Below are 24,481 nucleotides of genomic sequence, written 5' to 3' on the forward strand. Positions count from 1 at the left end.
ATGCCTCACCACTGGTAGTTTCTTCATGCCTCACCACTGGTAGTTTCTTCATGCCTCACCACTGGTAGTTTCTTCACGCCTCACCACTGGTAGTTTCTTCATGCCTCACCACTGGTAGTTTCTTCATGCCTCACCACTGGTAGTTTCTTCATGCCTCACCACTGGTAGTTTCTTCACGCCTCACCACTGGTAGTTTCTTCACGCCTCACCACTGGTCTGTAGTGTCCATCTCTGAACTTTAAATAATCTCCCCCTAACATTCATGAGATATTCTGAAATATACAAGAAAACAATCTGTCTCCTGATCACAAATTATTCATTTTTCCACTTCTGTGATTACCTGGTCTTCTGTTTACTGAAGATTTATTACTGTTTCCTCTACCAACACTTTCCCAGTTTCTTTATCCTGTTCCATGTTCCTATGACAGTTGACTTTACTTTGTCTTGGTTTTGTCTCAGAAAACTTATGACTATATTGTTTTGGGTTCACCGAAGACTTTGTTGTTAATTTTCTACATACAACGAGGCTCTTCTGAACGGCTGTAGACAATCCCTCAAGGAAGGTTCCTTGATGCTGGTGAGGGGAGGCTCTTGATCTAAGGAACTGGACCTGTGCTTATATTCCTTGAATCGAGTCTGAATGCTCTCCATTCCCCCAGGCACTGTATGACTCACGGGTTTAGCGCTTACCATGAATGTAATAATAATATAGACAATCTTTCTTGTACATACTGCATGTGTCCTTCAAAACACTGAAGACAGTCATTCAAATACCTGTGTACTTGGAAACAATGTACACAGCCGATCGTGAACCGGCGTCCTTTGAATTAATGTAGGCAGCTAATTATGTACCTATGTTCTTTGAATCATTATAGACAGTCAGTCATATACCTGCGCCCTTTGAATCATTATAGATAGTTATATACAAACGTTCTTTGAATCAGTATAGATACTTAGTCATGTACCAACCTCTTTTTTTTTATTATCACACTGGCCGATTCCCACCAAGGCAGGGTGGCTCGAAAAAGAAAAACTTTCACCATTATTCACTCCATCATTGTCTTGCCAGAAGGGTGCTTTACTACAGTTTTTAAACTGCAACATTAACACCCCTCCTTCAGAATGCAGGCACTGTACTTCCCATCTCCAGGACTCAAGTCCGGCCTGCCGGTTTCCCTGAACCCCTTCATAAATGTTACTTTGCTCACACTCCAACAGCACGTCAAGTATTAAAAACCATATGTCTCCATTCACTCCTATCAAACAAACTCATGCATGCCTGCTGGAAGTCCAAGCCCCTCGCACACAAAACCTCCTTTACCCCCTCCCTCCAACCTTTCCTAGGCCGACCCCTACCCCACCTTCCTTCCACTACAGACTGATACACTCTTGAAGTCATTCTGTTTCGCTCCATTCTCTCTACATGTCCGAACCACCTCAACAACCCTTCCTCAGCCCTCTGGACAACAGTTTTGGTAATCCCGCACCTCCTCCTAACTTCCAAACTACGAATTCTCTGCATTATATTCACACCACACATTGCCCTCAGACATGACATCTCAACTGCCTCCAGCCTTCTCCTCGCTGCAACATTCATCACCCATGCTTCACACCCATATAAGAGTGTTGGTAAAACTATACTCTCATACATTCCCCTCTTTGCCTCCAAGGACAAAGTTCTTTGTCTCCACAGACTACTAAGTGCACCACTCACCCTTTTCCCCTCATCAATTCTATGATTCACCTCATCTTTCATAGACCCATCCGCTGACACGTCCACTCCCAAATATCTGAATACATTCACCTCCTCCATACTCTCTCCCTCCAATCTGATATCCAATCTTTCATCACCTAATCTTTTTGTTATCCTCATAACCTTACTCTTTCCTGTATTCACCTTTAATTTTCTTCTTTTGCACACCATACCAAATTCATCCACCAATCTCTGCAACTTCTCTTCAGAATCTCCCAAGAGCACAGTGTCATCAGCAAAGAGCAACTGTGACAACTCCCACTTTATGTCTGATTCTTTATCTTTTAACTCCACGCCTCTTGCCAAGACCCTCGCATTTACTTCTCTTACAACCCCATCTATAAATATATTAAACAACCACGGTGACATCACACATCCTTGTCTAAGGCCTACTTGTACTGGGAAATAATTTCCCTCTTTCCTACATACTCTAACTTGAGCCTCACTATCCTCGTAAAAACTCTTCATTGCTTTCAGTAACCTACCTCCTACACCATACACCTGCAACATCTGCCACATTGCCCCCCTATCCACCCTGTCATACGCCTTTTCCAAATCCATAAATGCCACAAAAACCTCTTTAGCCTTATCTAAATACTGTTCACTTATATGTTTCACTGTAAACACCTGGTCCACACACCCCCTACCTTTCCTAAAGCCTCCTTGTTCATCTGCTATCCTATTCTCCGTCTTACTCTTAATTCTTTCAATAAAATAACTCTACCATACACTTTACCAGGTATACTCAACAGACTTATCCCCCTATAATTTTTGCACTCTCTTTTGTCCCCTTTGCCTTTATACAAAGAAACTATGCATGCTCTCTGCCAATCCCTAGGTACCTTACCCTCTTCCATACATTTATTAAATAATTGCACCAACCACTCCAAAACTATATCCCCACCTGCTTTTAACATGTCTATCTTTATCCCATCAATCCCGGCTGTCTTACCCCCTTTCATTTTACCTACTGCCTCACGAACTTCCCCCACACTCACAACTGGCTCTTCCACACTCCTACAAGATGTTATTCCTCCTTGCCCTATACACGAAATCACAGCTTCCCTATCTTCATCAACATTTAACAATTCCTCAAAATATTCCCTCCATCTTCCCAATACCTCTAACTCTCCATTTAATAACTCTCCTCCCCTATTTTTAACTGACAAATCCATTTGTTCTCTAGGCTACCTTAACTTGTTAATCTCACTCCAAAACTTTTTTCTTATTTTCAACAAAATTTGTTGATAACATCTCACCCACTCTCTCATTTGCTCTCTTTTTACATTGCTTCACCACTCTCTTAAACTCTCTCTTTTTCTCCATATACTCTTCCCTCCCTGCATCACTTTTTGAATCGGTATTAACAGTCATGTACCTGCGCCCTTTAAATTATTATAGACAGTCCGCCATGTACCAACATTCTTTGAATCTATACAGACAGCCAGTCATGTACCAACGTTCGCTGAATCAGTATAGACAGTTAGTCATACACCAATGGTTTTTGAATCAGTAGAGGCAGTTACTCATGTACCTGCGTCCTTTGAAATGCTTCGACCAACATTCTTAAAACAAATTCCTATTTCCCAAAGCATTGCAACTAACTAGTCTCCACCGCCAAAATCCTCTACCTCTCTCTCCCTTAAGCATTTCCTCGTAAATGTTTCACTACTCGAAAAAAAAAAATTACTCCATCCTGATGTCGTGCACTTTCTCTCTCAGCCATGATGATTCAGGAGAGCGGAGGAAGCTATATGTACTTACAAGAGGCGTTTGGTCCCATACCTGCATTCATCTACCTGTGGCAGTTACTTATGATCAAAGTGCCAAGCAAGAGAGCCATCGGGGCACTAACCTTTGCTAACTACATCCTAAAGCCCTTCTTTCCAGACTGCCAGGAGCCTCCACAGTCCGCTCTCAGGATCGTGGGAATTCTTCTCATTGGTGAGTGTAAGAAGCGTAAGAAGAGTGTATTGTTTTTGTGAATGTAAAGAGTGAGTAAACCTGCTTTGTAGTCACAGTGGGATCTATGCTAACCAGAGGCTTATATTTTGGGTGTGCTTGGTGAGCGCCGCACACCCACTGAAGTTAGTAAATTCGTCATAAATATTAAATTCACTTAATAATATAATCGTGCATTACAATAGGAAACGATTTTTTGTCCCTTATTATGAAATATTATGGCAGTTCTGAGATTACACTTCACACCCCCATAGCTAGTTGTATCATGATATGACGCTGGGTGGATGGCGGGATAATTGGGAAAGTGACAGAAATAAGGGCCGAAGGGTGAGCGACATTCCACCAGCACACATCCTGTGTTCGTTTCCGTGGTGAAAAGATGTATGCACAAATTCAATGAAAATTCATTACCTGAAACTGATTTTCATTATAATAATTCTGTTCTTGCAGCATCGTGATATAATCTGGTCATAATTTATTTTCAAATCTAATAATACATTCAAACAAAAATTAAGTCAGGTCGAAGTCTGGGCTGTTGACGTTACAATATCAGCTGTTGTTTACAGTAGTCGACGGTAACAGTTTAGCCAAGGAAAGACTAAGGGACCTCAGTTTACTCTCTTTTGAAACAAGTTTACTGAAGCAAAGATTCATTGTATGAAGACGTTAGGTAAAGTTTGTCAGGAAACAGAACAAGTGTTTCCTGACGCGGGTCTTAGATGATGAGCCGCCGTTGGGGCTTTTGGCCATCTGACCGAGGCCTTCTGCTGGCTTACCAGTCCATCCCTTTAAAAATTATAGTCACAGTTATAACCATAAAAAAGGTAGTAGCTTGTACGATGAGATCATAGAACAGTTTACATCTCAAATAAGAAAAGAACCGACGTACAAGTGAATTAAGTAAATAAAATTATCTGGTGCTTTTATTTTTAAATTTATACATAAGATAAAATTTATCTATCATTTTGCAGTTCATACAAGTTATAGAATATTAGGAATTCAGTTTATGAATTCATATCGTTTGCAATTTGCAATTCGCATTATTTATAGAAATAGCCTAAAGTTTGTGTGTTTATTTTTGAGTAATACTTACGCCAGAATAGTAAGGTTGATCACGGTAACAGAGTGCACAGTGCACACACTGTGACAGTAGTAGGTTGATCACGGTAACAGAGTGCACAGTGCACACACTGTGACAGTAGTAGGTTGATCACGGTAACAGAGTGCACAGTGCACACACTGTGACAGTAGTAGGTTGATCACGGTAACAGAGTGCACAGTGCACACACTGTGACAGTAGTAGGTTGATCACGGTAACAGAGTGCACAGTGCACACACTGTGACAGTAGTAGGTTGATCACGGTAACAGAGTGCACAGTGCACACACTGTGACAGTAGTAGGTTGATCACAGTAACAGAGTGCACAGTGCACACACTGTGACAATAGTAGGTTGATCACGGTAACAGAGTGCACAGTGCACACACTGTGACACTAGTAGGTTGATCACGGTAACAGAGTGCACAGTGCACACACTGTGACAATAGTAGGTTGATCACAGTAACAGAGTGCACAGTGCACACACTGTGACAGTAGTAGGTTGATCACGGTAACAGAGTGCACAGTGCACACACTGACAATAGTAGGTTGATCACGGTAACAGAGTGCACAGTGCACACACTGTGACACTAGTAGGTTGATCACGGTAACAGAGTGCACAGTGCACACACTGACACTAGTAGGTTGATCACGGTAACAGAGTGCACAGTGCACACACTGTGACAGTAGTAGGTTGATCACGGTAACAGTGCACAGTGCACACACTGTGACACTAGTAGGTTGATCACGGTAACAGAGTGCACAGTGCACACTGTGACAGTAGTAGGTTGATCACGGTAACAGAGTGCACAGTGCACACATTGACACTAGTAGGTTGATCACGGTAACAGAGTGCACAGTGCACACACTGTGACAGTAGTAGGTTGATCACGGTAACAGTGCACAGTGCACACACTGTGACACTAGTAGGTTGATCACGGTAACAGAGTGCACAGTGCACACACTGTGACAGTAGTAGGTTGATCACGGTAACAGAGTGCACAGTGCACACACTGTGACAGTAGTAGGTTGATCACGGTAACAGAGTGCACAGTGCACACACTGTGACAGTAGTAGGTTGATCACGGTAACAGAGTGCACAGTGCACACACTGTGACAATAACCATCATACGCCACTGATGCGAACCTAATTGTGTTAAGAAATCTACCTTGTTGGTTGAATATTATTAGTTGATTCAGGAGGTGTGGGTGAAGGTGAGGTGATGGGGAAAGTGACGGTGAGGGAGTGGGTGAAGGTGAGGTGATGGGGAAAGTGACGGTGAGGGAGTGGGTGAAGGTGAGGGTGAGGGAGTGAGGTCAGTCGCAGGGATCAGCGTGGGAGGGATTCATTGTGGATATCAGGTTTTGGGGATATCAGGCTCTAGATAGGAGGGAGTGACGCGGGTGGAGGGTCATTGTGGGGAATTAGGTAATCACTCAGAAAATATTTGTCCCGAAAACAGTTACTCTGAATCAGTCATTGTAAGTATATATCACAACTACTACCATGTCCTGTAAGCAGCACATGTAAGACATATATAACATGTTAGGCCAATCACTGAGTAAATGACACCTGTCAGAGCCTCCAGAAAATGTTGAAAGCCTTGTACAGAGATTTGTCCCAGAACACAGTGTTGCCTTGCACAGAGATTTGTCCCAGAACACAGTGTTGCCTTGCACAGAGATTTGTCCCAGAACACAGTGTTGCCTTGCACAGAGATTTGTCCCAGAACACAGTGTTGCCTTGCACAGAGATTTGTCCCAGAACACAGTGTTGCCTTGCACAGAGATTTGTCTCAGAACACAGTGTTGCCTTGCACAGAGATTTGTCCCAGAACACAGTGTTGCCTTGCACAAAGATTTGTCCCAGAACACAGTGTTGGCGAGATAGAGATAGACTGATTTAATAAGGACAACCAGAGTCAAGGTGACATACGTGGAAGATGAAAAAGAGATGACCCAATGTTGGAATGGAATTGTTTAGTCTCAGGAAGGTTGACTAATGGACAGCACAGCATCAAGAGTAACATATATATATATATATATATATATATATATATATATATATATATATATATATATATATATATATATATATATATATATATATATATATATATATATATATGTCGTGCCGAATAGGCAGAACTTGCGATCTTGGCTTAAATAGCAACGTTCATCTTGCCATATAGGACAAGTGAAAATTTGTGTATGCAGTAATTTCGCCAAAATCATTCTGAACCTAACGGAAAAAATATATTTCACTGTGTTTGTTTAGTATTATTTTAGTTTAGTATTATTATAAACAAATCTAAAATATATTTAGTTGGGTTAGGCGAAAATAAATTGTTCTTGTTATAATAAGGTTAGGTAAGTTTTCTAAGGTTCTTTTGGTGCAAAATTAAAAAATTTTACATTAACATTAATGAAAAAAATATATCTTTAAACGTTTAAAAGAAAACTTCAGAAAGAACTTAATTTTACATGAGTTCTTGCTAATTGACCAGTTTTACATATTCGGCACGATATATATATATATATATATATATATATATATATATATATATATATATATGTGTGTGTGTGTGTGTGTGTGTGTGTGTAAGGTATATAAGACATAAAATTAGGCCAGAAATCAGTGATGGTGTTCAGAGTGGTCCTGAAGGTAGGAAAGGATCTGAGTCTCAACCACACAAATACGTCTCTGTCAGAACAATTTGGTAAGCAAGCACACTGATTTTTGTAGAAGAGTTTGTATAAAAAGTAAATATGCAAAACTCAGATGGCAGAAGCACTTTTGGCCCATACCAGGCATGTTCAACTTAAACCAAACCATTCCTTCTCATGTATTTATCAAGTCCTCCCTCAAAGTTATCCAAAGTGTTGGATTCAATAACATTATTATAAAAATTCACAGCTAATCCACAAACTGGAGATGATAACTAGACGACGTTTCGGTCAATTCTTGACTATTACCAATATACTGGAAAAGGCAAGTAACTACGGAGAAGAAAGATTTATGTTAAGATTCTGTATATTATGTTCTACTGAAGATAACATTGTCTGTGAAATATTTGTCTCTTCTTGGTGTGAACACTTTGTTTACTAAGTCTATCAGAAACAGAACAGTCACTTTCACTAATTTATTAAACAAGACAAGAGAAACAGGAGAGGAAGTAACTCCTGTAGTATCACAATGTCAGAAAGATGGCAATTGCATTAATTAGGCGACATGCAAATTATTAAGATTCTAGTAGTCAAAAATATATAATTAAAACAAGGCGCAGGTGTTTTCTCTGAAGAAATTTTTTAAGATGAAAGAAAATCCTCTCATTATGAGAGGGTAATTATGAGAGAGTAATTAAATGAGAGACAAACATGTAGAGAATGATACTCATTTGCAGTGACATATTAATAAGACTAGCTTATTGTTACGACTTTGATGTCGTAACTTAAATAAATATTCCTGGTTCCTAAAGGCTACTCACACTGCTGTCTAGGGGTTATAAAATTACTCTGGAAACACAGCAAACCTTGGGCCAGCATGTACTCATATATTTAACAATATTAATTATTATTAGAAAGGAAGGACAAAAACTCACCTATATAAAAATATACATATAATAGTAAATTACATACAACTTACAATCTACTCCAAAAAACCATCACATCCCAGGTCACATTAACTCACTAGCACACTGCTACTATTGAGTCAAAGAAAATAAATGAACATTTATGAACAGGGAGGCTCCGTGAGATCCTCCCCCCACCCTTTCTGCAGGCTACTTAGCCTACAGTGGAAACGTTAAATACTCTCCAAAACACTGGCCCCTGCATACTAGGGCTTTACAAATAAACATTAGAGCACTTAAACACACTTATAGTATACACTAAAAAACTTACCAAAATTACCTACTCAGATTATCGTCCAAACATAATGGCTTCACCCTGTCACCACCCGTCTGGTACTGAACTAAACACACCACTCATCTGCTCCTGTCCTGGGAACTGCCTGACTGGCAGGAATAAAATGCGTTCGCTTACAGGGAATAATACACGTCCACTTTCCGTATACTACGCGGAAAATGACATTATATATGGAGCGTTATTTTATAATATATTTTTCTGTAACACACTGCGTAACACTAATTACATTCATGATTCATGTGTTTTTTTTTCTAATCCTTGATTTAATTTACCATAATCAGTTTACTACTTTGAGAACTGTTTGTAACGACTGTAATTGTGTGTAATTTGTCTACTTTCAATGTGTATTGTGTGTCCTCAGTAACATTAGCATGGGTCAACTCCAGGAAGATAAAATGGGCTGCCAGAGTGCAGAACATTCTGGCACTGACTAAGGTATTGGCACTCATCATGATCATCACAATTGGTATCTACTATCTGGTGTTGGGACGCACGCACAACTTTGATGATGTCATGGCTGGCACCAACTGGGATCCTGCCTTAATAGCCACAGCCTTTTATCAAACATTTTATACCTACAGTGGCTGGTAAGGATGGTGTTACTGCCTCTTTGTATTTACACTCTCAGCCTTGCCTTAAAAAGTTTAGAATTACTTGCCACGAGATATTTTCAATTTATATGTTGTAATTATTAACAACTATACTGGTTTAAAAATCTTTCTTAATTTCTCTACTTATCGTGTCTTTTTATTTTTAATCTTCAATATGTGTCGTCAAGTGTGAGATGCATTATTATTTTCTTACCATAGTTCATCTAGAGTACTTTGAAACTTTTGGTCTTAAGATTGATGTTGAAAGCTGCAAAGAAACAGTTTCAGCTTCTCAAGGAAGAGAATAAAAAAAAAGATTTAGAAGAGAAAAGGAAGAAGTTGTAGAGTAACAGGTAGAAAGTTGTGGGTGGAAAACTATTGTAGCAATAGATGAAGAAAGTTGAAGAAGTAAGTGAAGGGAGCACATACATCTTCCCTCAGTTTGCTTTATAATGAATGTAGTTTAGTTAAGAATATGGAGAGACACAGGATATTTACATGTCAAGACTGGAATATATTTACTGTTGGAGACCTACAAGTTAAATGTATGGGCAGAGCAGTTTGTAACAGTGATAATTAAATAAAATATAGACTAATCCTGAGATTTTGTATAGCACTCCTTCTTATACAGCTGTACCTCAATACACTTACTGCTACTGATAAATATAACCAATACTATACTATACTATACTGTACTACCACTAATACTACTGTTATTCTTCTACTATAGTTGTGCAATCTGGGGAGAAACGATAGAGAGGCGCTAGAAGGGGCTATCGAAGAGGAGGAAATCTGGAAGGTGCTTACGGAGATGAGCATGGGAAAGGCGCCGGGTATCGATGGTCTACAGTGTGAATTTTGCGTGCAGCATAGGGAGCTGATGCGGGGATTTCTGGTTCAGTTGATGAATTTGACGAAAGAGAGGGTTACGTTGGATGAGATGCAGGCCAAGGTGGTGGTGGTGCGGGTGCTGAAGGGGAAGCAGCAGCCTACCCTTCGGGATTACCGAGTCATTTTGTTGTTGTACACTGACTACAAGCTGTTCGCGAAGGTCTTAGGGAACCGCGTCAAATGCTTCGTAGGGAGGGTGGTGTTGGAGAGTCAATTTGGGTTGCCAGGGAGGTCGATGGTCACAGGGCACAGGATCCTTAAGGGGTTCGTGGAAGAACTGGAAAGGGGGAGGGGGGGTTGTTAGCATTTGATTGGCAGGGGGCATATGATAAAGTGGAAAGGGGGTCTTTGAGGAGCATCCTCCTCCAAGTGAGTTTCAAGGAGGAAATCGTGGGGTGGGTAGAAACGTTGTACAGGTGTGTGGGTGTGGCGGTCAGCAGGGCTGTCCGATGTCGCACCTCTTGTTTGCATGTGTACAGGACCCCTTTTACAGGTTGGTTGAGGATTGTATATGTGGGGGAGAGGTGTAGGCGACAGACTGATCTGGCCTGGTTTGGTGGGATATGGTGATAACATGACTGTTCTGGCGAGGGAGGGGACACGGTTGGGGGAGTTAGAGGAGGTTGTACCCACGTTTGGGGGTGCTATGGGCATGGAAGTGTACTTTGAGAAATCGTCGATCATGGGGTTGGGGAATGGATGGGAAGAGTGGAGTGGGGATGTGCCGTGGTGCAGTGGCAGGCCGGAAGTTTAAAGATCTGTAACATCATCTATGAGGGTGACCTGGGGGCAGCAAGAGAGGCCAACTCAGTTCAGATGGTGGAACGGGTGAAGCAGCGTCTTTACCATCTGACCCTCGTACAACGAGCTATCATGGTCAATGTCTTACTTTTTAGCACCCTACACCCACCCTACACCACCACCCACATACTGCAAACTTGGTTCGTATAAATACATCTTGCATATTACTGGCACCAGCAAGAGAAAGGTAAAGTGGAAATCAGTTTTCTTCCGTGGCATACAGTGTAGTAGGATACAGACAGGATGTCAGCACAGCATATCTGTGGGACATGTAAAAAAATCCTTGGAAGGAAATCCAGAATCACATGCAACCTATGCTCTTCCAAACACCATATCTCTTGTACTAGACTAAATACAGCCTCAAAAAATGACCTCGAACTAGCAAGGTGCTTCTGGTTGTGCAATAAAGATGTAGAACTTTGGGCAGGTATCAGAAAGGTACTAAGGAGAGTAATAAATGATAAAAATAATCAAGAAAACAAGGATGACCTCTTGGATAGTCTACCAAAAATATATAAAACATGGGAGCAAGAGATAGTGTATCAAAAAATGCAGAATGTCCATACCACAACAGATGACTCGAAACTATCTAGTCACCCACATGGTGCTAAGCCAGGCCCATCCCCCAGTCATAGCACTAATACCCACAGTGCTGGTGCTGGCCCAGGCTCCCCCAGGCATAGCACCAATACCCACAGTGCTGGTGCTGGCCCAGGCTCCCCCAGTCATAGCACTAATACCCACAGTGCTGGTGCTGGCCCAGGCCCAGCCGCTGACCCAGACCCAGCCCCACCCCCCAGCCCCAGTGCTGACCCAGACCCAGCCCCCAGCCTTACTGCCAGCCCAGACTCTCCTAGCGACACTACCCAAACCACCACAAAAACAGTAAATATACAACCATCATTGCACAAGACCGTGGCCCACAGTACAGATGTTGGAGAGGAGTCTCCTCCTTCCTCTACTGGGGAAAGTAGATGGAATCCAGGACGGGGTGGCCCTGGCTTGGATACTGAGGATTATAGTGCAGTCCCAGAACCTGCAGAAATTGACAACACACCTCCCAACAATTCTCAACCAAAGGTGAATTTGTGCAAATATTATGCTTGGGGCATCTGTAAGCATGAAATAACAGGGGAAAAAATGGGACATGCAACTTTGACCATCCCAAAAAATGTAGCGACCTCCTGTCTAAAGGAGTGTGTCGTTCTTCTTCCTGTACTTTCTTTCACCCAAAAATGTGCCACTCCTCGGTCCTCCCGAAGCAGTGTTACAACATCGAGTGCCCTGCATACCATCTAAAAGGGACCAGGAGGCACAGACTCCACAAGACAAACAATAGTAGCTACGACAACCCAACTCCAGGTGATTTTTTAGTGGCAGGAAACGAAAAAAGAAAATGGAAGGAAATAACAAAAATAGTCCACCACCTTGGAGCCTTGTTGGACTGGAGGCGCAGCCAGTGGCCACCCATGGCCCTCCAGAATTACAACTACTGATGCCAATAACAAAATCCCCCCAACAAACACAGAATACAACCTCGTTCATATTTGCTAATATACAGGGCCTTAAGCCATCCACCAACAACAAAATACCTTTTATCAGTGGACTTCTAGTGGAGTCTAATGCAATGTTTGCAGCCTTCACAGAGACTCACACAAAAGATCACTTTGACAGTAAAATATGGATAAGTGGTTACAACCTTTTTAGATGTGACAGAAAAAACAGGCAACAAGGGGGGGTTGGCCTGTATGTCAAAGAGTCCCTTATCTGCATGGAGTTGCTGAACACCACAAATGAGGTAGTTGAAGTTCTATCAATAAAGATCGAGAACCAAAACCTAGTCATTGTGGTTGTATACAAGCCACCAGATGCAACCTCCCAACAGTTCAAGGAACAGCTACTGAAAATCGATTACTGTTTGGAAAACCTTCCAGCTCCATCCCCAAACATCTTACTGCTTGGTGATTTCAACCTAAGGCATACAAAATGGAAGAATGTAGCAAATAATGTTATAGCTGAAACAATCCCTGGAGGTAGCGCAGATGAAAGGTCACACACACATGAGCTACTAAGTCTCTGCGAAAAACACACCTTAAGCCAGCAGATAGTGGAGCCAACAAGACTAGAAAACACACTTGACCTTATCTTCACAAATAATGAGGACCTGATAAGAGACATAAGAATATCAAAAACAACTGATTCCGATCACAATCTAATCGAAGTCCAGACGTACATGCATAGGGGTCCTGAACAACAGAATGCATGTACCTGTGAAGGTGTCTTCACAAAATACAATTTCAACAACAAGAACATCAACTGAGACCAGGTAAACCATGTCCTAAACGAAACATGTTGGGAAGATGTCTTAAATGACATGGATCCAAACCAGTGCCTTGAAAGGATCAACTTCCTGGTAGCCGAAGCATGTTCTAGGCATATTCCCCTAAGAAAGAAGAAGAGCAGGAGTAAACTGGAGAGAAAAAGACGCTCCCTCTACAGAAGACGACGAAGAGTCACTGAGCTCCTCAGGAGTGCTAGAATATCTGATACACGAAAGGAGGCGCTGACCAGGGAAGTGGAAACTATCGAACTTAAGCTAAATGACTCTTACATGAACCAGGAGAGGCAGGAGGAGCTTAAAGCTATTAGTGAAATTGAAAGAAATTCAAAATATTTCTTTTCATATGCCAAAAACAAGGCAAATACCACATCTAGTATCGGGCCCTTACTCAGACAGGATGGGACTTACACAGATGACAACAAGGAAATGAGTGAAATATTGAAATCCCAGTACGACTCTGTGTTTAGTGAACCACTAATCGGTCTGAGGATCGACGACCCAAATGATTTCTTCATGAATGAGCCTCAAAACTCCATAAATGTATGCCAGATTTCCGACATTACCCTAACTCCGATAGATTTCGAAAAAGCCATTGACAACATGCCTATGCACTCAGCCCCGGGCCCAGACTCGTGGAACTCTGTTTTCATTAAGAACTGCAAGAAACCCCTCTCGCGTGCCCTAAGTACACTATGGAGGAGGAGCTTGGACATGGGTGAAATTCCACAGTCACTTAAAACAACGGATATAGCCCCACTCCATAAAGGTGGCAGCAAAGCATTAGCTAAGAACTATAGACCAATAGCTCTGACGTCCCACATCATAAAAATCTTTGAAAGAGTGCTAAGAAGCAGGATTGCAAATCACCTGGATTCCCAAAATCTGCACAATCCAGGGCAACATGGGTTCAGGGCAGGTCGCTCCTGCCTCTCACAACTACTGGATCACTATGACATGGCCTTGGATGCACTGGAAGAAAATCAGAATGCAGATGTAATATACAAAGACTTTGCAAAAGCATTTGACAAATGCGATCGTGGCGTAATAGCCCATAAAATACGTGCTAAAGGAATAACTGGGAAAGTGGGGAGATGGATCTTCAACTTCCTAACAAATCGAACACAAAGAGTAGTGGTCAGCAGAGTTAAATCGGAGGCTGCCATAGTGAAGAGCTCTGTTCCACAAGGCACAGTACTCGCCCCCATCTTATTCCTTATCCTCATATCAGACATAAACAGAGATATACACCACAGCACCGTATCATCCTTTGCGGATGATACTAGGATCTGCATGAGGCTGTCATCTGCTGAGGACGCGGTTAACCTCCAAGAAGATATAAACAAAGTTTTCCAGTGGGCAACGGTAAACAATATGATGTTCAATGAGGACAAATTCCAACTACTCCGTTATGGAAAACTGGAGGAGATAATAACTAGAACAGAGTATACTACTGACTCCGGCCATACAATAGAGTGGAAAAATAATGTAAGGGACCTGGGAGTAGTAATGTCTGAGGATCTCACTTTCAAGGATCACAACAGTGCCACGATCGCACGTGCAAAGAAAATGATAGGATGGATAATGAGAACTTTCAAAACGAGAGATGCCAAGCCCATGATGATCCTTTTCAAATCACTTGTTCTCTCTAGGCTGGAATACTGCTGTACATTAACATCTCCATTCAAAGCAGGTGAAATCGCAGATCTAGAGAGTGTACAGAGATCCTTTACTGCACGTATAAGTTCTGTCAAGCACCTTAACTACTGGGAACGCTTGGAAGCACTTGACTTGTACTCGTTGGAACGCAGGAGGGAGAGATATATCATAATCTACACTTGGAAAATCTTGGAAGGAATGGTCCCAAATCTGCACACAGAAATCACTCCCTACGAAAGTAAAAGACTGGGCAGGCGATGCAAAATGCCCCCAATAAAAAGTAGGGGCGCCATTGGTACACTAAGAGAAAACACCATAAGTGTCCGGGGCCCAAAACTGTTCATCAGCCTCCCATCAAGCATTAGGGGAATTGCCAATAAACCCCTGGCTGCCTTCAAGAGAGAGCTGGACAGATACCTAAAGTCAGTGCCGGATCAGCCGGGCTGTGGCTCGTACGTTGGACTGCGTGCGGCCAGCAGTAACAGCCTAGTTGATCAGGCCCTGATCCATCGGGAGGCCTGGTCATGGACCGGGCCGCGGGGGCGTTGATCCCCGGAATAACCTCCAGGTAACCTCCAGGTATAGCGGCAGTGTTTCTGTTGATAGGGACGGCAATTACGCATATTCTCAGGCGAGTGTTCAAATTCTTGTGGGGTTCGGGGTGTGATTGGTTGCATAGAGTGCTAGTGACATTGCCTGTATGTTCAGAGTGGGTTGGGTTTAGTGGACCTGTTTTAGCACATCAACTGTGTGTTTATTTGGTGGGAGGTGTTACATGTAGGAGGTTCTCATGGGAGCAGATGGGCAGGGTGCATGACTGGCTGTGGGGATTTTGTGTAGAATGATTGTATGTAGGGTAGTGGTGCCGGTGGAGGGGATTTTCCCAATGTACACATGGGGGTACATACAGCACTGTTTCAGCAAATTGCGGTTGCATCCCAGGGCTTGCAAGGTCATGTATCATTTCCTGCATGGTATTTTGCCGACGGGAGCGGTAGTTACAAACAGATGGGTCGTGGAGGGAGGGAGGTGTGGGTTATGTGGGGGGGGGGGAGGAGACAGCGTATCATGTGGTACATTTTTGCCAGGGTTTGGGGGGCCATAGGGAATGGATGAGTAGGGTGGTGGTGAGGGTTGGATGGAGGGGAGGTGTCGGTGCTGTGAGCGCTTATTCTTGACGTAGGGGGGTGGACGTGGGTGTAGCCAAGGCCCTAGCATATGTAATGGTGGATTTTGTATATATTTCGTGGGGAATGTGGGGGAGGAGGGTGGGAAATGGTGGGGGGTAGCATTTTCGGAGGGTTATAGAGCTCTCACTGTAAGGGACTTCCTGGCATTGTGAAAGGAGAGGTAGAGTGTAAGGGGGGGGGGTCTGCTGAAGTCATGAGGGAGGGGGGTTCTCAGAGGTTGCAACGATTTCACCTCCTGGGGTGTGTGAGGTGTGATATGTGGTCGTGCATGAGCGGAGGTGTGTTGTGTGTACCGCGAGTGGTCCGAGGACCTAATATTTCTCATTAGTGGATGTTGTTACATGGTATATTGTATTTACATGTCTGTACCATTTTTTTCTGATATTTTGCTTTCACCTTTCATTGTTACTCATGTCAGGATGTGAGTAGGTGGATGGGTGGAAAACACAACTGGGGGGTGGGGGAGTTTTCCCGCCTGGTTGTGCAGGTGTGAGTTTAGATTACAAAAGATTTTCATATCTGCTGAAAATCAGTTATGTGTGATTTATGTATTTCCATGTTGTTGTATTGTATTGGTTTCAATAATATGTACCTAAACCAAGAATGGTGGCTGAGGCTTGTGCAAGCGGTCTGTGACCACATATTGCCCAACGGTGGATGGCAAGCTAACTGGACTGTTACTGTATATATGTAATCATTTATGACGGTTAGTTAGTTAAAGATTAGCCGGTATTCTCCCGGCCCGGGCCTTGTCCAAGTGGTGGCCCGGCCTTGGCTCCCTCTTTAGGGAGTGTCTGAGACCTAAGTCTCCCATGGGAGGAGGCACAAGTACCTCCTCATCTTTGGGACCAACTGTCCCCAGGCCTAGCCACAAGCTAGGCCTCTCTGGTCTGCCATCCCCGCCCCAAGGGGACTAATGGGAATGACAGTCTTATGAGCTAAAGGCTCGGGCTCAGGCACCTACCCTACCCTAGAAGGGTTAGGCATGGTGTCGATGATTTTTTATGACGGTTGTTATTTCACGTTCCTTTGTAAACCATGTCAGGTTTAGCACAGTTGTACGGGTGGGGTCCTAGGGGGGTGTAGTTCCCACAGGCAGTTGTGCGTCTGGTGTGTTTTTAGGCAACAGACGGTTATCATACCTGTTGTAGGCCAGTTTATGTGGAGTTTTATTTTTTTTTTTGATGCATTGTAATGTTTTAAGTCAAATAAAAAAACTACTACTATAGCAGTAAGCCTGTTTAGATACAGCTGCTTAAGAGCGTCGTATGGGTACGGAACAATGAAACAACTACTGAAAGGCACAGACGAACTAATTAAAATATTCATTGCCACCAAATATTTTATTAAAATTACTGTTAACAGAATCTAAGAGATACTTTCTAAGTTTGGAATAAATATCTGTATCACTTAGATGATTATTCGTTTTACCTTGGTAATCGGTTTCTTTCAAAATTACTACTGTATTTATTGTATATGCTTTGATAATGTGCAAATTTGTATTACTAATAAGTTTTTCATAAGATTTAACAAAATCGTTGAGAGTAATTGGGAATATTCTGTTAAATTATAGAACTATAAACCATCCCGTTATTCATGTTAATTTTATCACTGGATGAGTTATTAGATTTTTCTAACTTACAAAAATGCTTTTGCAATTTTCACAGATTGTAGATGAAGATATCATGAAGATTTATGAAATTACTAATGATTTAAAATACCTAAAATACTCAATTGATAAATATTTTAAAATTGCGAGAAATACTTTCTGCAATCCAAACAAGGACAAACAATTTTATTCAACTAAAAATATGTTGGTTTTCCCTCACCATGAAAACTTTCTTCATATACCTTCTTAAGAATTTTAAAAACTCGATACAGCAAAATAAAAAAAAATATTAAAAATTCTCCAAAAAAGGCTGAGGGCTGGGTCTACAAGATCCCTTGTAAAAAATGTGATAAAGTTTATTTTGGTCAAACTGGGAAAAGTCTTGAACTAAGATTAGAACATAAGAACATAAGAAAGAAGGAATACTGCAGCAGGCCTACTGGCCCATGTAGGGCAGGTCCGTATTCTGGGCACCTCTGCAAAAACAGTGATTATGTGTGAGTGAGGTGAAAGTGTTAAATGATGAAAGTATTTTATTTTGGGGGATTTTCTTTCTTTTTGGGTCACCCTGCCTCGGTGGGAGACGGCCGACTTGTTAAATATATCTATATATATATATATATATATATATATATATATATATATATATAGGGAGTGGTAGGAGAAGAGGTACGTTTATTGTCTTCTCTGAGGATGAGGGTCCCCAGTCCAGGTATAGAGGTGGTACTTCCCTATATATATTGTAATATATATATATATATATATATATATATATATATATATATATATATATATATATTATATATATATATATTTTTTTTTTTTTTTATTATCACACTGGCCGATTCCCACCAAGGCAGGGTGGCCCGAAAAAGAAAAACTTTCACCATCATTCACTCCATCACTGTCTTGCCAGAAGGGTGCTTTACACTACAGTTTTTAAACTGCAACATTAACACCCCTCCTTCAGAGTGCAGGCACTGTACTTCCCATCTCCAGGACTCAAGTCCGGCCTGCCGGTTTCCCTGAACCCCTTCATAAATGTTACTTTGCTCACACTCCAACAGCACGTCAAGTATTAAAAACCATTTGTCTCCATTCACTCCTATCACACACGCTCACGCATGCCTGCTGGAAGTCCAAGCCCCTCGCACACAAAACCTCCTTTACCCCCTCCCTCCAACCTTTCCTAGGCCGACCCCTACCCCGCCTTCCTTCCACTAATCCCATTTATTTCCCCCCACCGAAACTCCCCTCCCCCCTTCAGCTTTGTTTCGCTTAGGGCCAGGACATCCAACTTCTTTTCATACATAACATCAGCAATCATCTGTTTCTTGTCATCCGCACTACATCCATGCACATTTAAGCATCCCAGTTTTATTAAGTTTTTCTTCTTCTCTTATATATATATATATATATATATATATATATATATATATATATATATATATATATATATATATATATATATATATATATATACATGCAAGATTTCAGGTACGTCTTGCTACTTCTATTTACACTTTGGTCACGTTACACATGCATGTACAGGCATATAAATAAATACACACACCCCTCTATGTTTTCTTCTATTTTCTCACTAGTTTCTGATCTTGTTTATTTCCTCTTATCTCCATGGAGAAGAGGAACAGAATTCTTCCTTCGTAAGCCATGCGTGTCGTAAGCCATGCGTGTCGTAAGCCATGCGTGTCGTAAGAGGCGACTAACATGTCGGGAGCAAGAGACTAGTAGCCCCTTCTCCTGTATACATTAATTAAGTTAATATGAGAACATTTTATTTTTCATTTTCGACCACCCTGCCTCGGTGGCCCACCCTGCCTCGGTGGCCCACCCTGCCTCTGTGGGCCACCCTGCCTCGGTGGGCCACCCTGCCTCGGTGAGCCACCCTGCCTCGGTGGGCCACCCTGCCTCGGTGAGCCACCCTGCCTCGGTGGCCCACCCTGCCTCGGTGGGCCACCCTGCCTCGGTGGGCCACCCTGCCTCGGTGGGCCACCCTGCCTCGGTGGCCCACCCTGCCTCGGTGGGCCACCCTGCCTCGGTGGGCCACCCTGCCTCGGTGGGCCACCCTGCCTCGGTGAGCCACCCTGCCTCGGTGGCCCACCCTGCCTCGGTGGGCCACCCTGCCTCGGTGGGCCACCCTGCCTCGGTGGGCCACCCTGCCTCGGTGGGCCACCCTGTCTCGGTGGGCCACCCTGCCTTTGTGGGCCACCCAGCCTCGGTGGGCCACCCTGCCTTGGTAGGTCACCCTGCCTCGGTGGGCCACCCTGTCTCGGTGGACCACCCTGCCTCGGTGAGCCACCCTGCCTCGGTGGCCCACCCTACCTCGGTGGGCCACCCTGCCTCGGTGGGCCACCTTGCCTCGGTGGGCCACCCTGCCTCGGTGGGCCACCCTGCCTCGGTGGGCCACCCTGCCTCGGTGGGCCACCCTGCCTCGGTGGGCCACCCTGCCTCGGTGGCCCATCCTGCCTCGGTGGGCTACCCTGCCTCGGTGAGCCACCCTGCCTCGGTGGGCCACCCTGCCTCGGTGGGCCACCCTGCCTCGGTGGGCCACCCTGCCTCGGTGGGCCACCCTGCCTCGGTGAGCCACCCTGCCTCGGTAGGTCACCCTGCCTCGGTGGGCCACCCTGCCTCGGTGGGCCACCCTGCCTCGGTGGGCCACCCTGCCTCGGTGGCCCACCCTGCCTCGGTGGGCCACCCTGCCTCGGTGAGCCACCCTGCCTCGGTGGCCCACCCTGCCTCGGTGGGCCACCCTGCCTCGGTGGGCCACCTTGCCTCGGTGGGCCACCCTGCCTCGGTGGGCCACCCTGCCTCGGTGGGCCACCCTGCCTCGGTGGGCCACCCTGCCTCGGTGGGCCACCCTGCCTCGGTGGCCCATCCTGCCTCGGTGGGCCACCCTGCCTCGGTGAGCCACCCTGCCTCGGTGGGCCACCCTGCCTCGGTGGGCCACCCTGCCCCGGTGGGCCATCCTGCCTCGGTGGGCCACCCTGCCTCGGTGAGCCACCCTGCCTCGGTAGGTCACCCTGCCTCGGTGGGCCACCCTGCCTCGGTGGGCCACCCTGCCTCGGTGGGCCACCCTGCCTCGGTGGGCCACCCTGCCTCGGTGGGCCACCTTGTCTCGGTGGGCCACCCTGCCTCGGTGGGCCACCCTGCCTCGGTGGGCCACCCTGCCTCGGTGAGCCACCCTGCCTCGGTAGCCCATCCTGCCTCGGTGGGCCACCCTGCCTCGGTGGGCCACCCTGCCTTGGTAGGTCACCCTGCCTCGGTGGGCCACCCTGTCTCGGTGCGCCACCCTGCCTCGGTGGGCCACCTTGCCTCGGTGGGCCACCCTGCCTCGGTGAGCCACCCTGCCTCGGTAGCCCATCCTGCCTCGGTGGGCCACCCTGCCTCGGTGGGCCACACAAACACACACACACACACACACACACAGTGTGTGTGTGTGTGTGTGTGTGTGTGTGTGTGTGTGTGTGTGTGTGTGTGTGCGTGTTGAATTTTTATTATTATTATTACAATTATTATTATTATTATTATTATTATTATTATTATTATTATTATTATTATTATTATTATTATTATTAGAGGAAATTACCTGCAGGAGGTTTACAGGACATCACCCGAATTATTGCCTGCAAGTAATTTGGGTGAGGTAAGTGGGACTTACCACAGTACGTCACTGACCTGCAGATCCTTGGACTGCCCACTTCTTCACCACTATCACAAAAGGCTAGACCTGACATTAAATTAAAAATTATAATGTCAAAACCAGCTACTCTGGTGCACTTTAGTGGACTGTATGGTATTTTGGTTTACTTGCTTGTTGGTTACACAAAAACATAATTATTAGTGCAAAGAATTTTGTATTACCACTTACCATGTAATTACTGTAGATGGATCGCACCATATCACCTGCCTAACATCTAGGCTCTACACTGGCCAACTAGTGATCTAAATGCAAAGACTATGGTGCACTTCCTTGTTAGCGATGACCACATTTATTTCACCATCCGCACATAATTCTTGAGGTCCCGCAAATTTCCTGTCCTAATTCTTCAGCAGAGGACATTAACACTGGTTCCTATTACAACTGCAGACCGACACACCCCATTATGGCCTCGATGACGCAGGATTGCCACAACCAGTGTACACACATAATATTCAATATGTCGTCTCTCACCCCGGCGTCCCTACTGGCTGTTCCACACCTCCCCTTCACTTAAAATTTCTCGAAGGTTCCAGACAGCATCATATTTTATTAAACTATTATATTATTTAGGAAATTATGTAAAAAAATTGCAGATTATTATTATTGTCATTATCAGTAGTAGTAAGAATCTTCATAACCATCATCATCATCATCATAATCTTCTTCATTATATAGACACTATAATATTTGACATGTAACTCACAATAAATTAATGTTTCAGGGGAAGCACCAACGTGATCTTAGAGGAAGTTAAAGATCCAGTAAGGTAAGTTTTTCTACTATTTTCTTATACATTATGTCCTGGAGTTTACCTGGAGAGAGTTCCGGGGGTCAACGCCCCTGCGGCCCGGTCTGTGACCAGGCCTCCTGGTGGATCAGAGCCTGATCAACCAGGCTGTTGCTGCTGGCTGCACGCAAACCAACGTACGAGCCACAGCCCGGCTGATCAGGAACTGACTTTAGGTGCTTGTCCAGTGCCAGCTTGAAGACTGCCAGGGGTCTGTTGGTAATCCCCCTTATGTATGCTGCGAGGCAGTTGAACAGTCTCGGGCCCCTGACACTTATTGTATGGTCTCTTAACGTGCTAGTGACACCCCTGCTTTTCATTGGGGGGATGGTGCATCGTCTGCCAAGTCTTTTGCTTTCGTAGTGAGTGATTTTCGTGTGCAAGTTCGGTACTAGTCCCTCTAGGATTTTCCAGGTGTATATAATCATGCATCTCTCCCTCCTGCGTTCCAGGGAATACAGGTTTAGGAACCTCAAGCGCTCCCAATAATTGAGGTGTTTTATCTCCGTTATGCGCGCCGTGAAGGTTCTCTGTACATTTTCTAGGTCGGCAATTTCACCTGCCTTGAAAGGTGCTGTTAGTGTGCAGCAATATTCCAGCCTAGATAGAACAAGTGACCTGAAGAGTGTCATCATGGGCTTGGCCTCCCTAGTTTTGAAGGTTCTCATTATCCATCCTGTCATTTTTCTAGCAGATGCGATTGTTACAATGTTATGGTCCTTGAAGGTGAGATCCTCCGACATGATCACTCCCAGGTCTTTGACGTTGGTGTTTCGCTCTATTTTGTGGCCAGAATTTGTTTTGTACTCTGATGAAGATTTAATTTCCTCATGTTTACCATATCTGAGTAATTGAAATTTCTCATCGTTCAACTTCATATTGTTTTCTGCAGCCCACTGAAAGATTTGGTTGATGTCCGCCTGGAGCTTTGCAGTGTCTGCAATGGAAGACACTGTCATGCAGATTCGGGTGTCATCTGCAAAGGAAGACACGGTGCTGTGGCTGACATCCTTGTCTATGTCGGATATGAGGATGAGGAACAAGATGGGAGCGAGTACTGTGCCTTGTGGAACAGAGCTTTTCACCGTAGCTGCCTCGGACTTTACTCTGTTGACGACTACTCTCTGTGTTCTGTTAGTGAGGAAATTATAGATCCATCGACCGACTTTTCCTGTTATTCCTTTAGCACGCATTTTGTGCGCTATTACGCCATGGCCACACTTGTCGAAGGCTTTTGCAAAGTCTGTATATATTACATCTGCATTCTTTTTGTCTTCTAGTGCATTTAGGACCTTGTCGTAGTGATCCAATAGTTGAGACAGACAGGAGCGACCTGTTCTAAACCCATGTTGCCCTGGGTTGTGTAACTGATGGGTTTCTAGATGGGTGGTGATCTTGCTTCTTAGGACCCTTTCAAAGATTTTTATGATATGGGATGTTAGTGCTATTGGTCTGTAGTTCTTTGCTGTTGCTTTACTGCCCCCTTTGTGGAGTGGGGCTATGTCTGTTGTTTTTAGTAACTGTGGGACGACCCCCGTGTCCATGCTCCCTCTCCATAGGATGGAAAAGGCTCGTGATAGGGGCTTCTTGCAGTTCTTGATGAACACAGAGTTCCATGAGTCTGGCCCTGGGGCAGAGTGCATGGGCATGTCATTAATCGCCTGTTCGAAGTCATTTGGCGTCAGGATAACATCGGATAGGCTTGTGTTAATCAAATTTTGTGGCTCTCTCATAAAAAATTCATTTTGATCTTCGACTCTCAGTCTGGTTAGCGGCTTGCTAAAAACTGAGTCATATTGGGACTTGAGTAGCTCACTCATTTCCTTGCTGTCATCTGTGTAGGACCCATCTTGTTTAAGTAGGGGCCCAATACTGGACGTTGTTCTCGATTTTGATTTGGCATAGGAGAAGAAATACTTTGGGTTTCTTTCGATTTCATTTATGGCTTTTAGTTCTTCCCGCGATTCCTGACTCCTAAAGGATTCTTTTAGCTTAAGTTCGATGCTTGTTATTTCTCTGACCAGTGTCTCCCTACGCATTTCAGATATAATGACCTCTTTTAGCCGCTCTGTTATTCTTTTCCGTCGCCTGTAAAGGGAGCGCCTGTCTCTTTCTATTTTACATCTACTCCTCCTTTTTCTTAGAGGAATAAGCCTT

The 24,481-nt window shown here is 44.1% G+C and overlaps 1 protein-coding gene across 2 annotated transcripts in view; it reads left to right on the forward strand.

The window, feature by feature from the left end:
- LOC128696932 (Y+L amino acid transporter 2-like) overlaps positions 1–24,481 on the forward strand; it is a 111,953-nt gene that overhangs the window by 17,832 nt on the left and 69,640 nt on the right. For both annotated transcript variants that reach the window (XM_070095204.1, XM_070095205.1), the window contains exons 2-4: positions 3,476–3,697; positions 9,100–9,325; positions 22,259–22,303. In XM_070095204.1, coding sequence (XP_069951305.1) covers positions 3,476–3,697; positions 9,100–9,325; positions 22,259–22,303 — 493 coding nt within the window. The remainder of the gene's footprint in view (positions 1–3,475; positions 3,698–9,099; positions 9,326–22,258; positions 22,304–24,481) is intronic.

This window comes from Cherax quadricarinatus, chromosome 49 (assembly GCF_038502225.1).
Source record: "Cherax quadricarinatus isolate ZL_2023a chromosome 49, ASM3850222v1, whole genome shotgun sequence".
Lineage (NCBI taxonomy): Eukaryota > Metazoa > Arthropoda > Malacostraca > Decapoda > Parastacidae > Cherax > Cherax quadricarinatus.